Genomic DNA, 16916 nt, shown 5'->3' on the forward strand with positions numbered 1-16916 from the left:
TTTATATATGGTGGGTAAAATGACATACCAAATGAAAACAACAATTAATTAATTTCATGCGTCCGAAGCGCTTTTCTGGATTTACCCTCATTAGAAACGTTTCAATACGTTAGTAAAAGACGACAAGGTAATTATTTTTATAAATTAGGAACAAAAGACGATTATAAGACAATTATAAGAGTATACTTCAATAACACAGCAACCAAAGGCACCAAAATATGAAATACATCATTAACAACTGTCATTTATCAAAATAAAATATCATATAACAAAAAACACAGTAGTAGTAGGATTGAAAACCCATGTGTAACCTTCGTTATCAATTTTGACTGAATGTCTGCACACTAATAAATATAGTTATCTCTATCAAACTATTACAAGGTTATATCTGTTAGATATTTTGTGATTTAACATGACATGGACGTCAATTAAGCGGACTTTGGAGGTATTTAAACTCAAATCTTGTAACGTTAATATCATAATTATACACTTTCTTCTGATACAAAGTTTCGTATCAGATCTACCTGGTATTTTTACAGATGATTTATTTAAATCAAATTCAAATATTTAAAAAAAGTAAATTAAAAAAAAAACTGACAAAATCGAGCGCTATCGATCAACGGAAGAAGTGAAAACAACTACATTTTCCATGACTTCGTACAGGCATTTTTCGAAGAAAATAGTGAACCTAGATAAATAGTTAGCTAAACCTCCCATTTGTATGACATTAGTTTATAGTTACGTTATATTGACAAAGTAGGGTTAACAACCCAAACTATCCATAATTATAAATTGAAGAAATATGTCGTTGCATAGGACTTTTCAAGAACATGATGGATTAAAGATTCCATCGAAGATTTGAAACTGTACTGCCTTGGTAACTAGTTACAATCTTTTCAATCTTTCGAAATACTTTCTTCTACCAGATGAAGTACCACCAAAACATAATACGTTACATGTGGTTTCATACGAAAGAGGGCCGAAAAAATAAACCCTTGAATTTGACAATTGTAGGGAGTTAACCTTGCATTTCATTGCAGAAAAAGAATTGTGAGTCATAAACATATATCTTGGGTGTTTCATACCACGATATTTTTTTATTTGGTATTTCTAAAATATATTTTGGAAACTTGAGGTGACATGTTTACTTAAGCTAGTAAAAAGTATCAAAAGGTGAAAATTTGATTGGTTAACTTCCGGTGATGGGTATTTTTTTATCTTATATGCCATGGAATGCTTTGGGAAATTTTCACTGTAGTACTGGACAGGATAAAACTCTACTCATGCCAAGTATTTCATTATTTGAAACAAAGATAAATTCTGCACAATTTTTTGAAAAATGTCAATTTAACAAAAATTAATATGGGAAAAGAATGGTGGTATTACTCATATTCAGGGAAGCTTCACATGCACCTTTGACCTTGTAAGTACTCTTATTTTTTGAAATTTCATGCTATGTCAGTGAAATATTGCAAATATGAAATAGTGGAATTAGTCACCAAAACATAGTTGAGGGAAACTTGCCTAAAAATAGGACTCTACCATGAATATTAGTAGGGAGAGCAAGCCTTACTCAGTGTTTTGGGGAGCTTTTCTGACTTTTTCTCCTTATTTCTTATATTGGGCTAAGTAATTCTTTAAGAAATATATAGTAATAAGTAAATGCAATTTTTTTTGTAGCAGTTACAACAACTTATTTTCTAAAAGGGAACCATTATATGTCCCTAACTGGAACGCGGCGTAAACTTAAGTTTTACGAAAGGACTTGTTAAAACCTTCATGTTAGTAAGCTTTTATATGGCTAGTTCATTCAGCTTGAACACTTCAATTACTCATTCGTTATCAAATTTCATACATAAATGTGTGAAGTTACCCCCAAATTTTGATTTATTAGCCAAAAATTTTTAATTTTGAGGGAATTGATCAAACGAGACGAAGAGGTACATTAGTGGTGTTTATCATCGTAGGATCATCTTTTGGAGTATATTAAACTTTTTATGCAGATTAAATGAATATTTAACATTTATTGGTGAAATTATTGGTCCACACTATATTCTATCATGATGCTGCGATTTTTTGAAGAATATTTGCTCAAATTGCTGTAGATGTCGTCTTACATTTTACTTGATTTCTCTCAAACTATTGAACTGAGTATGACAAAACTTGACAGTTATGCTTGAAATAACAAGTATTTCACAGAAAAATGATTACGTTCGGTTTATTCAACAAAAATGTCTTCTTTTAATTATTGTAATACCACCAAAACATGATACGTCACTTCCGGTTTCGTACGAAAAAAGGTCAAAAAAAATTTTTCCCTTGAATTTGAAATTTGTAGGAAGTTAACCCTGAGTTATAAACATATATCTTGGATGTTTCAAAGCACTTTTTTTTTTAATTTCGTGTTTCTATAAAATATTTTGGAAAATTGAGGTGACCTTGTTACTTAAGATTGTAAAAAGGAAAAAAAAGGTAAATATTTTACTGGTGTACTTCTGGTGATGGTTATTTTCTTGTATGCATTGAAACGTTATGAGAAATATTCACTGAAGTACTGGGCAGGATAAAACATTTTGAACAATGTTTTAAAAATCCAATTTATCAAAAGCTGATAGGGGAAAACAATGGTGATACTACTCCTGGTTACCAGTGCAAAAATGTTCTTTCTTCATGCCGGTCGACCGCCATTAAATTGGCGAGCATTTCCAAAATTTGTTTTAGTTCACTTAATATGTTCCGTCTTTAATATTCCAGCAAACAACTCTAGTCATCCGTATATGAATGCACATATTTTATTCATCTGATTTCGGAAATCAATGATTGTTGAGAACTTCACCATAACTTATCATATATTTGAGAATTAAAGCAAATTTTCGAAAGGTCGAGTTTAATTTTTGTCATACAAATAATCGGCAAAGATATTCAAATATGTTCCGAAACAAATAAAATCTTTTGAATTGTATAAAGTAGACATAGTTTCATTTGCTCTATTCCTTAATTCTGAGAAGTTGTCCAAGATATTTATATTTCTAGTATATGTGACTGAAAAAAAAAACCAGTTATTTATGGGCTGAAATCCGGTCTTTTAAAATTTGTTGTTAATTTCTATTGTGTCAATATTTACTACTACTAATTAAAGTACAAGATGTGCATGCGTTCCTGGAATGAAAATGAACTAGATACTTCACCCTTCCACTGTTGATAAGTTTCATAAAATAAAACCTTAGGTAATAATCATTTTATTATGTACTTAACATATAAAAATACTACCGCTGCGAATAGAAATATGTTCATGATAAGAAAAAAGGTTATGTCATTATTGCCTGGCTATTAATGCAATATAGGACAACAACCATTGAATTTCAAATTTTAATAAGACTTTTATCAACCATGTCGAGAACAACCAAACAGAGATGAAATCTTAAGTTTTGTGACCAACTTAAGTTCTTGATAATAACTGGTTAAATACATCAATCTTTAATAATAGTTAAATTTCGTAAAGTAACACAAATGAATTTTTCAGGTTCTTTCAAAATGACCGATTTGAATCTTTGTGGTCCCTGTGGTTATGCAGAATATACTCAAAGCGCAGAGAAATGGTGTACAGTTTGTGAAGAGGGATTATGCGCAGATTGTGAGAAGGTTCACAAATCTATAAAAACATCTCGAAATCACAGGCTTATATCTATCGAAGACTACCGGCAAATAAAAGATATTTCGGTCAACCTTGACTGTAAAGATCATGATAAGCCACTCGAGCTGTACTGCAAACCACATGACTGTGCAGCTTGTTTAGACTGCGTTACATCTCATCATAGAACGTGTGCTGACGTCATTCCATTAGATAAAGCTGCTGAAAATGCAAAACGTTCAACTGCACTGGCTGATTTAGAGGACACTTTTACCAACACATTAGAAAATCTTCAACAAATGATTACTAATCGTGATTCAATTTTGGAGAAGTTGGATGTCCAAAGGCAAACTATCAAAAGTACAATCAATGAAACACGAGCAAGAATAACGAAAAAGTTAGACGATCTAGAGACAAAATTTCTCCTTGAATTAGACACAAAATATGGTTATTGTAAATCCGACATAGATAAACTTCTTAACCGTCTGAGAAATTGCGAACAAGATCTAAGTTGTCTGAGAGAGCAAACATTGCAATTGAAATCATTTGCATCCGAGGTGCAACTGTTCCTGGGAATCCGTCATATCCATGAAACAGTATTCAAAGACGTAGAATGCGTTAAAGAAAGCTTCAAGAACGTGCAGAATTATGAAATGTACTTTAAGTTAAATCCTTTAATCATGTCATTAAAGAATGATGTAGATCAGATCGGGAACATATCCGTTAAGAAGACTACTACTAGTTTACCGTTCAAAGAAGCAAAGATAGATCAAGCCCAGATACAGGTTATAGAACCCAATGTAAGAGGTATTGATAAAATACGTCTCCAGATGAAGAAAATATTTATAGTGAAGAAAACAAGTTTCTTGTCGTGGTTGTCGGGATGTACCATGTTAACAAATGGTAATTTGTTAATAGCTGATTATAAGGGAGAGCGTGTACTAATGGAGTATAGTGAAGACGGTAAACATATTCGAAACATACCGTGCTCTGGATCCCCGTTTGATGTAACGGTCATAGATTCTGACCGTATTGCTGTAACTTATGGATCATTTAGTAAGTACATCGAGATTTTCAATATAAAGAACAATAATGTTGAGAAAAGAGCTAAATTAAAAAGCCAATGCTATGGAATATCATACAAGAACAACAAATTGTTTGTTATTATTGAAGATGGCATTGTAGTAACTAATATGTTGGGAAAAGTATTGAGCAAATTAGATGTTGAATGTGGATTATACTTAGAAACCACTATGGATAGAATTTATTTCACAATCGAAAAAGATCATACCGTAAATTGTATCTCCATGACCGGTGAGGAACTATGGGTACGTAAGGAGGAATCGTTAGTCGGTCCTAAGGGAATCACTGTTGATGATCATCAAAATGTGTATGTTGTTGATATCAAATCTAATATGCTAGTAGTGATACAGCATGACGGGAGCTCCAGTAAAACAGTACTTACCAAAGCTGATGGTCTAGACCAACCGCAAACATTGCACTACAACAGAGATAAAAAAGTGTTACTCTTGTGCAACAACCATGAGTGTGCTGCCATATACAATCTTGAGTAGTTATATATATTTTTCAGCCATTCGTATATATAAAAGCAGTGAACATACTGAAAAGAAAGCAACAAACAAGCCAATGCGTGACTTTAGGGAATAACTGAATATAAATGTTTGGGTTCAAAATATCGTTAACTTGACCGTCGTTTTCTTTATAGCTTTTGAAATAAGAAGAATGTTATACTCAGTCGAAAGCTGAAGTCATTGCTCAAAAGGCTCAATTTTACTCTTTTTGCATTAATGAAGGTTATTTTGAAAATTGAAATAGATAGAAAGAAACAACTATCATCAGCAAGACGAAAGATACAAATACGTCTATTGATAACAATTGTCAATGGATTGCTTATAGGATTAATTCCCATTAAACGACGATTTTTACTTACTTTTGCGGAAATTTTTATTGAAATTTATCAATGAAAGCAAAAATAAAACAAATGGAAATAATTAATTAACAATTTTCGTTCATCTGGGTATAGTTTCAAGCTACTAATGGACGAAATTAGTGCAAAAGTGTGTTTTTCCGGTTTCCACCAGGTCATGTCCAGTTGCCCTTTTTCAAGGTCAAATGTTTTTGAACCTAATGCAAAAGACCTCATGGGTTTACATGTATCATATATAAATATGAATCTCATAAATGCAGTAAAAGGGTTATAACTTCTTAAATGTCATCAGAATTTTTTGAACTCAATATATCATATCATATCTTCGCCATAATGTCCCAAACATTTTGCTACATTTCTTTCTCTGTCTCACTCTTTCAGATTAAATGGAATTAAATAACAAGCAAGGGTTAAAATATAGAACGTCAAATTGGCCTTTGAATTTGATCTTAATATATTAAATACCCTTTATGTCCCTAGTTACAGGTTCATACTAAATGAGAAGTCGTTATCTTGCATGTGGACATGATGCTGCGTTAAAAGTTGATCTTTACTTTAATATTCTCATGAATCCACGTTTACTGTCATAGTTTAAAACGGAGAGTCTATATGCGGACCCGTATATGTTTTGAAAATGACACGCTCAATCGTTAATAAAAAAACACCTTCTGCAGATTTCCTAAATAAAAGGAGGCGCTACAGTAGGCTTAATTTCCACTCTTCTTTTTGTGTAGTATTAAAAGTGTATTAACCCCTTATTTACGTGTTCACTTTTTCGACAGTGTAAAATGTTCTAGACCTGAATTGATACATCCATCAATCTGTTGATCTTTTTGTAGCACTAAGAGAGAGCTTTGTTTCAATGTCGTTTTGTCTGGCGACTTGGGGGGTAGTGTTTGAGATGGAATCCGTGATGGGAACACAATAGAGCAACTATAAAAGGAGAGATTGGATGTCCCTACCAAAGTAAAATAACAATAATTAACCCAAACAAAAAACTCCAAGGAATATTCAAAACGGAAAGTCCCTTATCAAATGGCAATATCAAAAGCTCAAACACATCAAACGAATGGAAAACAACTGTCATATTCCTGACTGTACAGGCATTTCCTTGAGTAGAAAATGGTGGATTAAACCTGGTTTTATATCTAGCTAAACCTCTCACTTGTATGACAGTCTCATAAAATTCCATTAAATTGACAACAATGTGTGAACAAAACAAACAGACATAATAAATAAAATGTCAAAAATAGGGGTACAGCAGTCAACATTGTGTTTTAGTCTTAATCACTATAAAAACAAACAAATATGCCAACAAAGAAAAACATAATGGCATATAGACAAAGCACATGAGCAAAAATGAAAGAGAAGAATACAAAAAATGACCATAGCAAAATAACACAATGGCAGGATGTATTAATACCGAGCCACGCCAAAAGGATATTACCAAAAATGGACAAAACAGTAAAGGTTTGCCACAATCAATCTTTTCTTCAGTTCTATGGTGATATATCTTATTGTTTGATCTCATTCACAGCAACCGAATAGATGTGTTGAAATACTTATTCATTTCGTTCTGCCTAATCAAATTGTATTTGCATTTCAAACAACTACCACATTGTTCAGTCATTTAAGTAAGCTCTGGTTTTAATGGAAAATAAATTTTGCATGTAGCGTCTAAGGTGGTCACTTACGATTGTATGAACGTTGGTTTAGTTTTGTCTAAGCGTATTTACAAAGTAAACTACAATGTTACAGTTATGACTGGAAATGCAATGGCAATTTCTCATGAATGTTTTCAATTAAACGGGTTATACTCTTGTTGATTTACGTAAACCCTGAAAAGCTGCTTGCAACAAACAAATTGACTTTAAAACATGAAAAACATTGAAAATCTAGTTTATTTTATCCTTCATAATTGAGCAATTTAAACAAAGCACATCGGCGTAGGTATCAAGAAGATAGCGTCACAATGCCAACATCGCACTTTAGGGTGTTGAAAAACGCATTTTAGCGTTCCGGTTGGGGTTTGGAGTACCACCGTGGTTCAAAGTCATACAAACATACGTCGAATATTGAGTAGAGACAATTATTAACTTTTACTATTACAAGCCGCTTCAATGGTCGTATGGTAATATGGTCGCCTTCAGTGCCAGAAGTTGTGAGTTTGATCACCGGTCGAGTCAAACCAGACTTGAAAAATTTGATGATTCCCCATCAAGTACGCGGCATTAAGGAGTAATAGCAAAGACTGGTCGGTTGATAAATAAAAAAAAATGTGTCCGGGTATGGTAACATGTCTTCTTGTGGATTGTTTTCTTGTGAACTAGCACGTAAAAATCCGGATCGACGTGTTGGTCTAGCACAAAGCAGGGTTCATGTTCAAATCATTAAAATATTTTGGCCCTGAAATGATGTTAAACACCAAATCATCATCATCATCATCATCATCATCATCATCATCATCATCATCATCATCATCATCATCATCATCATCATCATCATCATCATCGGCTTCTTCAATCCAAAAATTTGCAAATTGACTAATGATCCAGTAACTTCCTTGTTCGCCTATCATAAAAGTACTGACGGTAAATGCATGCTCTTTTCTGGTAAAAGAGATGTATACTAAAATATGATTTTTGTTATAACGTTTAGTGGCAAATATTATATGCATACCAGGACGAGAACATTTGCTCTGAATATGAACATTGCTTCGTACTAGACCGACTATGGACGTTGTTCACATGAATCTAATACAAGTTTTCAATTCTTGTTTTTCACTTTTAATATTCATTGTGGGTTCATTTGTTTAAAACAAGCCTTATTAGGTCAGTTACAAAGTTAAATTGGTTACACAATAAGTGGTCTTGGAAAATATAACCTGTTTTGAAAAAAGTACTTGTAATAAATATATATACAATATATGTACATTGTCGGAAAATATAAAATTTATTTGTATGAGCTTTAGAAACAGGACGAAAAGCGAGGCTCGCCGAGCTTTTCTCCTGTTTCGCAGCGAGTACAAATACATTTTATATTTTCCGACAATGTACATATATTGTTTTTATCCTGAAATTTACACCCAACACTTGAAACTTTAGTTGTTAAAATCTGAATCATTGTCTCTAATTTTCAAAGAAATCGACACAGTTTAAACGCGGACCGCGAAGAGGACCCCAAAATGAACTGGTACGCAAAAAGAAATGTTCACATTACCGCTTGCACAACATGGCAGCCAATAAAGCAAAAATTTATTTGTGTACCTGTTATTTGTACAATAGTTAGCTGATTGCAGGATAAAAAAAAGTGAATTTCATCCTTGTAACCCTCGTAACCAATATGACCAAGCATTTTGCGATTAAATTTTTGAAGTCTTTATATCATTACCAAGCACTTATAATTGTAAGTGGACATGGGAATGAAGCCTGTTATGAAAATTAAACCCAACTAAAAATCAGAAGTGGATGATACACGTGTAAACATCGAAACCAATGTAACCAAGCAATTTTCAGATTCCAATTTTCAGTAAAAAAACACTGTTACCAAAGTGTTTTCTTTGCAACCCTTAAACGGGACGTCAGAAAGAATCCTTTATCAAAAGAAACCTCAAATCTAAAACAAATATTGTCATCATATGTCAAATATTTGCATTGCAAAATACAGGAAACAGGTCAAACATTCAGACAATAATACGGAACATAAAGATATTTACTAGATAAACTTGTCATGATATAAGGTACAAATATTGTAAATAATTCGGATGAACTGCAATACAATTTCGATAATGAAAAAGGAAAAACAAAAAAAAAGAAGTTGTACACATGTGCATACGAGAAGTGAAAAGGGGGTATAAGATACCAAATTTGCAATAAGTAAATTGAATCACAAAGTCAAATACGGTTGCAAATATATTTGATAGATGCTTTTTGTGCTTCTTTGTTAAATGTTTGTTTGTTTTGAGATTGTGTCACAGTGATGACTGCTGTACCCATATTTTGACAATGTTACCTATTATGTCTGTTTTGTTCACGCATCGTTGTAAATATAATGGAATTTGATGCGACTGTCATACAAGTGATAGGTTGAGCGCTATAAAACCAGGTTCAAGCCACCATTTTCTACATTTGAAAATGCCTGTACCAAGTCAGGAGTATGACAGTTGTTGTCCATTCGTTTGATGATGTTTTATCATTTGATTTTGCCATTTGATTAGGGAATTTCCGTTTTGAATTTTCCTCGGAGTTCAGTATTTTTGTGATTTTACTTCTTGCTACTGAAAAAATCCGTGTCCAGCTTGAGCAAGGGAAGGTCTAACTTTACACACTGGAATATATTTAAACTGCAAAAGATGTAATTGCTGAAATTAAACTGTTCTTCAGCAAAAGCCCAATAGATGAAGTCTGAGACCTTCATATTTGGAAAAGGTTGATGATTGAGGATATCTTATGATATTTGGTTTTGTAGGTCAATTGTGAATGCACATGTTTTTTTGAAAAACATTTCTCCTTGGGCTTGAGTTATCTGTTACGATTCTAGTTTTGTTTTAAGTCAGGTAAATAACTTTCAAATAGCGATAAAATCTTCTAAATTCTACTTAGTTAAAATATTTCGACAGTTATCATATAAAAAATCAAATCAATTAACTTCAAGCATTGTCCAATTATATAGGGAATAGTTAACTCATGCAAAAAAAATCATATTCCGTATAAATGAGGCTGTTCCGGAATTTTGTTTATATAGCTTGCCACTGGTCACGCCTGACTTTAACTCTTCCCAAACCTTTAAACGAAACTCAGGCAGGCTTGAGTACAAGGCAACTAGACCTGACGAAAACTAGGACCGTCTATTAAAAAGATAATCATCAATGTATTGATACACCTGTGCCGTCCTCCTGACAATATTAGTGGCTGGTGTTTCATTTGATGGATTTGAAGAGTTACACTGAAGACAACCTGGAAGGACACAAATTGCACCGTCATTGGAGACAATTCAGTCCATGCGGCCTTCTAAATAGATAAAATCCCAAGGCCCCGGCATGCTAAAGCTTGAACCAACTCAAAACCACAACACTAGAGTACTGATAAATGCTAAATTAAATATTGCATGCACGACAACTTGATTTTGGACAGGCACATAAAAAATGGGGATATAAAGTTTCCCCCCTGACCAATTATAGTTTTGTAACAGCTATAATTAAAGTTAAAATCAGTTGGGAAAGGTTCATTAAATCGAAAAAAACAACTAACAAAAAGACACATTACAAAAAAACACCAAGATACTACCATTTACTGCACATTATAGTTCAAAGCTCACAACAGCTGGCAAATAAATCATTTTTTATCAGACTCAAATATCAAACAGCACACATACAATGGAAATACTGTTAAGATGTCATAAACAGTTCGACAAAACCGTGTGCAATGCCAAAATAAAAATATCGTCAGGACATAGGCCAATGAATGTTCATAACTGAAAACCATACATATTAAGGTATGGTTTAATTTATTGAAAACAAAATAAATGATAGTAAGTATAACTTTTGTTTCTTATATAGCACAGAATCGATCATTTCGTACCAAATAAGAAGCCTGTTATCTTTGATGAGTTTTTTTTAATTTTTTTTCATCTGAAACTACTAGATATTGCTTACCAAAGATTTATTCCATTACACCATAATGATTTTTTTTCTAATTTTTCAAATTTTTTTACAGCTACAGTGTCCTGAATTTTTGAAATGATAATGATAAGAAAATAGGAGAAATTGAAATTCGTCATTTCCTAAGTGATCGTTCTGTTAGGATTTTGTATATACTAGTACATTTTTTCAAACCTAGTATTTTACATAGTCTTTGTTAGAGTGACAATTTGCCATTCTTCTTTGAAATTTAATGGAAGTATATGTACTGAGAATAATTGTATTTTGCATGATATACATGCCTATATATGAAACATTATTTTTTTTCAAATTATAAAGTGTACGCACGTACGATGAAACAATCATTTATCATAATCATAATCATATCATCAGACGTGAATAAAAGAAGAAAAAGAGAGGCGAAAGATATCTAAGGAACATTCAAACTCAAAAGTCGAAAACAAACAAACAAAAGCCATGGCAAGAAACGAAAAACGTATGTATCCAATACATAGAAAACTAAAGACTAAGCAACACAAAGTCAACCAAAAACCGGGGAATCTCATGTGCTCCGGAAGGCTAAGCGAATCCTGCTCAACATGTGGCACCCGTTGTAAGTATAAACCCGGTGATAAGTCTAATCCGGTAGGTCAGAACCTTCTTTTTGAGGCGTTTGGTGCGTATTTTTGGATTTGTCTTTATCCCAAACGCCCATGGCCAAAAGTTTTGATTACTAAGCATCATCTTATTTCTAAGTTAACACTGCAAAATAATTTAACTAAATGAAACCTAAACATGAGAGCCAAAAAAATGTTAACTTTGCTTGAAGGGGTTCTTACGTTAGAAAATCTTTAATGGAATGTTTTTAACACCCTTAAATATTTTTACTATTATCCTATGCTGTAATAGTATTTACTTTATTCAATGGTATTTATTTATTTATTTAAACTTGAATATAATGTGCCCACAAATCCAGCGGAATTGATATGGCTGGGAATATCGAAAACATACAACTAGCGCAAAATAGACAAAACTCCCAGAAAAACTACTTTTTGATATTGAGTCGCTTTATAGGTTTGCTTAATATATCTTGCTCCTAGTTTATTTGAAGTCTTATATAAAAAGGGTTCAAAGAACACATAAAATAGAAAAGTCAATTCGATATAAGGTCATCTTAAATAATCTAGTATTGATGTAAGACTTCCAATTATAACTATTTATGTGTCATAATTCTACAGTACATATTAACAGACTGACTTTTATCATTTAGAACACCCGACAAAGTATTACACAGGATATTTGGTGACATTTACTAGCGTAACGCGCATTACGTCTGAAATATTGGTTATATACTAAAGATTGTTAAGTCAATACGGTATCAATGTTATGAAAATCAATATCTTGTATCACCTTTGATATTTCATAAGACAAAAACGCAAAACCAAAACTTCCTCGATTTCGCGTTTTCGCCCTCGTGTTTTCCCTTTTATGCCGATATCTAAGGCGAAATGCTCGGTTACAGTCTTTATTTCGTATGTATTATTTTAACAAAATTTTGGAAATTATTTTAAATTCAGGAATTTATCTCCCTCATGCAAAACTCTGAATCCTTGCCCGACTTTGTCTCTACTTTTTACCTTTTTGGTTTATAAGCTCTTCTTTTTTAATAAGCTTTGGATTTTTAAATATTTAGGTATCTAGCATCACTGGAGAGACATTTATTGTCTAAATGTGCATCTGGTGCAGAAAAATTGGCATGGTTAATGTTGTTAACACAGAACTTTTTAAACATTGATAGGGAATAAATATTACAGATATAATTATCAAATTAATTTGTTCCATTCTCTGTTAGCATAAAAAATGAGAAATTTGTTAAGTAGATTCTTTACAAGGGGGCAATTAAAACATTTTCATTACGTATTAAACAATTCTACTTTGTATTATTAGGGGATTACACCACACTCTGTTATTGTGGATCAAGACTATTGTCAAGGAGGTTAAGCTTGTCCCGCGATACAATGTTCTGAGCATGTGATTTAGTTCTGATGTATTGGTTTGAAGACATTTTTCAGAAAACAGTTTGTCCATTTTCATAATACCCGTTAAGAAACTGTTTACTGGTAAAATTTCCTATATGTTTATCCTTCACTGGAAAATTTGAGATTAATATCAATAAAATTATGCATCAGCATAATCATATAATTTATTTTTATCTATTAGCATAACGGAATCAATTTAAGCATTAGTTCAATACAGATCAACAACATTGTCATGTTGATACCATCAATGAAACTGGTAAGATGAATATTGAAAGGCACATGTGAGACATTTTTTATCCCGCACATTTGTAATCAAAATAATACACATTAAAGGTTTGTACACAGGCAGTTGTTACAGGCTTTTTTGATTTGCTACTATCTTTTATATAAATAACTAAATAAGAATAGTGATAAAAAGGCGGAAGATACTAAAGAGATATTCAAACTAATAAGTCGATGAAAAACTGACAACGCAATTAAAAACTATTCCTGAGTGTAAAACGTATCATGCTTAGTAATCAACCAAGTTACACAAAATTAATATTGTTTGTCTTTATAGTAGATTTACACATGTTGTCCGTACAAACCATCAGTTGTGGTTGGTAATGTTTCTGTGGATCTCCCGTCATGTTGTAGTACTTTTAGTGTGTTCGACATTGCAGCAACGTTAAACACATCTTGATGATCATCATCTGTTATGCTCTCCGGCTGTACTAATAAATGACAAAAGGACTCATTTCTACTTTATTTTGGGCTTTTGACAATTTTGATTTTGAAAATCACTGATGAGACTGTTGTAGACGAAAGGCTCGTCTGGAGTACAAAATTTTAATCCTGGTATCTATGATGAGTTTATTCAAGAGCATCTTGAACGGAACAAAACACCAATGCTAACGAGGTCTGCTTTCTATCCCAAATGCACACGACATTATCATTCTATAAAAAACCCGAAGCAATATTAAGAATTGTGTTTTTGTACTGATAAGACATGACCCTAATGTGCTGGTGGGTCCTGACTTTGCTCTGGTGGTCCTGGTACGGTGTAGGGGATTTTTCGTATAGAATGCCATAATCGTTTTTCGAATCGGACGTTACAGAATCAATAAAATTTATCAACAAATTCTTTTCAATGGCATTTGATTTGCGCCATTTTTTTTTAACTCAAGACATCCATTTGAATGTATAATTGGCGTTTTCAAAAAATCTTGTTTTACCTTATATGGCAACATCTTCAGTTCAATATCAGACGAAACCCTATTTTATAAGAATAGTTTTATTAAAGCTATTAAATAAACTTAAAATGATTATTTTCATCAACACAGAAGGCTTACTAAAACGTATGTTTAAAGAGAGAGGCGGAAGATAACCAAAGTGTTAGTCAAACTTTAAGTCGAAAGATAAATATCCAAATACATACAAGTTTAAGCGACAATAAACGTTTGCTCTTTGAACTTTGATCTGTCTCTTTTCTCACTGTGACTTTTTCGTGGTATTTTTCTGGATGCCGGCTTAATACACTTTTGAAAATTATGTTGAAAGATTAAAACTGCCAATGTTGAGCACCTAGTAATAGTTACATTTAATCAAATAACAGTTTCTTATCTTAAATTTCTATACAGTTATACAGTTTTTAACAAAATTTAAATATGAAACAGTTTTTATTATTCTTACATTTTGTATATAGGATATTATTTGTCGGGAAACCTATATATATATATATATATATATATATATCTGTTTACCTGAATTTCTGCCTACATTTGAAATTTACAGCTCTCTGAAGGTATTTAAACACCCAGTCGACATTTGTTTTCATACCTGATAACAAAATGACGTTGATAGTGTCATTCTCAGACGATATTTACGGTAGGTAAAATTAACTTTTGAATAGCAAAGATTATGCTTTCTGTACAAGTAAATGAAAAGTCTTTATTTCTAGGTATATATATATTTGATCATTTCACAAATATCTCGGGAAATGTCATTTTTGGATATACTTCCTAGTTTCATATTTAAAAAGAATCTTTTGTAAAATACTATGTATTGTCTTTCGATTTGATTTAATTTTAATCACATATGACAAAAACCAAAAGAAATGAAATAAGATCACCAATGAACACGTGCATACCAAATGAATTGCATTCATCGAAAGCAAACACTGCCACAAAAAGTTCTTTGATATAAAAACAAACACTGATGACCTCTAGATGTCTTTGCTTGTTGGGTTGATGCCTTTTTGACGCATAACCAGCATTTATATTTGACCACACATTGCATTTTTTATCCCTATATATCTTAGGTTTTTGCTGTAGGCGGCTCATATTGCAATATCTGCTATTGTATTTTTTTTTATTAATTTGTTCTCGTCCTGAATATTTAATCAAACAATAATTGATTAATCATACTGTAAATAAACATGTTGCAAAATGTGTTTAGAAAAGTCTATGTACTTGCATTCATCAACTGGAATTGACCAAATATGAACGAATGGAAATGTTAATTATTAACATACTAACAAAACAAACTAAGAGACATGGATCGGTCAAAGTATTCTTTTTATAACGAATCAATTTTTCTGAGAGATTATCATGATATGCCACAAATTGTATTGGTTTGATTCCACAAAACATATTGTTGAAAACTTTTAAAAAATTTATTATCACACCTGTGAGGGTTCTAGCTAGCAAGATTAACAAAGATGGCATTCAATAAATGTCATAACAGATGACTTTGCTACGAAAACAACCGAAATCTATATTTATGTAACAGGACATAACTTCCATAAATATTCTATTTTTCTAATAAATCATCCAATTTCTCTTTTTTCTTTCTAAGAAATTATCCAAAATATTCGTATTTCAAGAATTTTGTCAGAAAAAAAAATGGCAGTTGTTGAATTGGTCCATTTTTCATTATCGTTTTATATAATTGTGTCACTTTTTAATTCATGGTCTGGGAATGTCTAGAAGCTTGCTATTTCAATACAAATGACAAGAGGTAATAACATGTGCTCTTCCATATGAATATCAAGTACTACCTCAAATGATTAATCGAAATCTGCATAGCCACAAAAAATAAAGAAAAAACTACTATATAAATTTTATGCACCCGAAGCGTTTTCTGTGGATAACAGTCCACATAACAGTACACATACCCTCATAGTTGTTGCAATGGTCTTTAATGTGTATAGAGCGTGGTACTTTCTTTACTACACGAGGCATCGGATTTAACGTTACTATTCTGACCGGACGTAGCTGCGTACCAAACGGTCGGTAGAAGACCACCTAAGTGACCATATGTATATCCCCCAGTCTCTTGGGGGGGGGGTGATGGGGGGGGGGGGGGTTCAAACTTGTTTGACTAGGATGGTATTTTTTTCTAACCGAAGGTCAGTGGTTCTCTCCTGCTCTGTGTTCTTCCACCAATAAAATTTGGCTGTCATGATATATCAAATAGAGCTGAAAGTAGTGTTATACACCAAATAGTCAATCGAATAGAAAAAAATTGTCAGTTTACAATACATAGTTCATAAAACCGAACACAAAAGACAAAACAAAACCAGATGGATTTTAAATTATAATTTTCGTGATCAAAGAAAAATCAGAAAAAAACAATTGATTACATACAAATTAGATTTTTATAATAAATATGCTAATACAT

The 16916-nt window shown here is 32.3% G+C and overlaps 1 protein-coding gene across 1 annotated transcript; it reads left to right on the forward strand.

Annotated features, from left to right (window-relative positions):
- Window positions 1–3537: 3537 nt before the first annotated feature.
- Window positions 3538–5581, forward strand: LOC127738490 (uncharacterized). Its single transcript, XM_052249774.1, has one exon. The coding sequence runs from the start codon at window positions 3931–3933 to the stop codon at window positions 5203–5205; it is 1275 nt and encodes a 424-aa protein (XP_052105734.1). The 5' UTR covers window positions 3538–3930; the 3' UTR covers window positions 5206–5581.
- Window positions 5582–16916: the final 11335 nt, after the last annotated feature.

This window comes from Mytilus californianus, unplaced genomic scaffold (assembly GCF_021869535.1).
Source record: "Mytilus californianus isolate M0D057914Y unplaced genomic scaffold, xbMytCali1.0.p SCAF_4, whole genome shotgun sequence".
Taxonomy (NCBI): domain Eukaryota; kingdom Metazoa; phylum Mollusca; class Bivalvia; order Mytilida; family Mytilidae; genus Mytilus; species Mytilus californianus.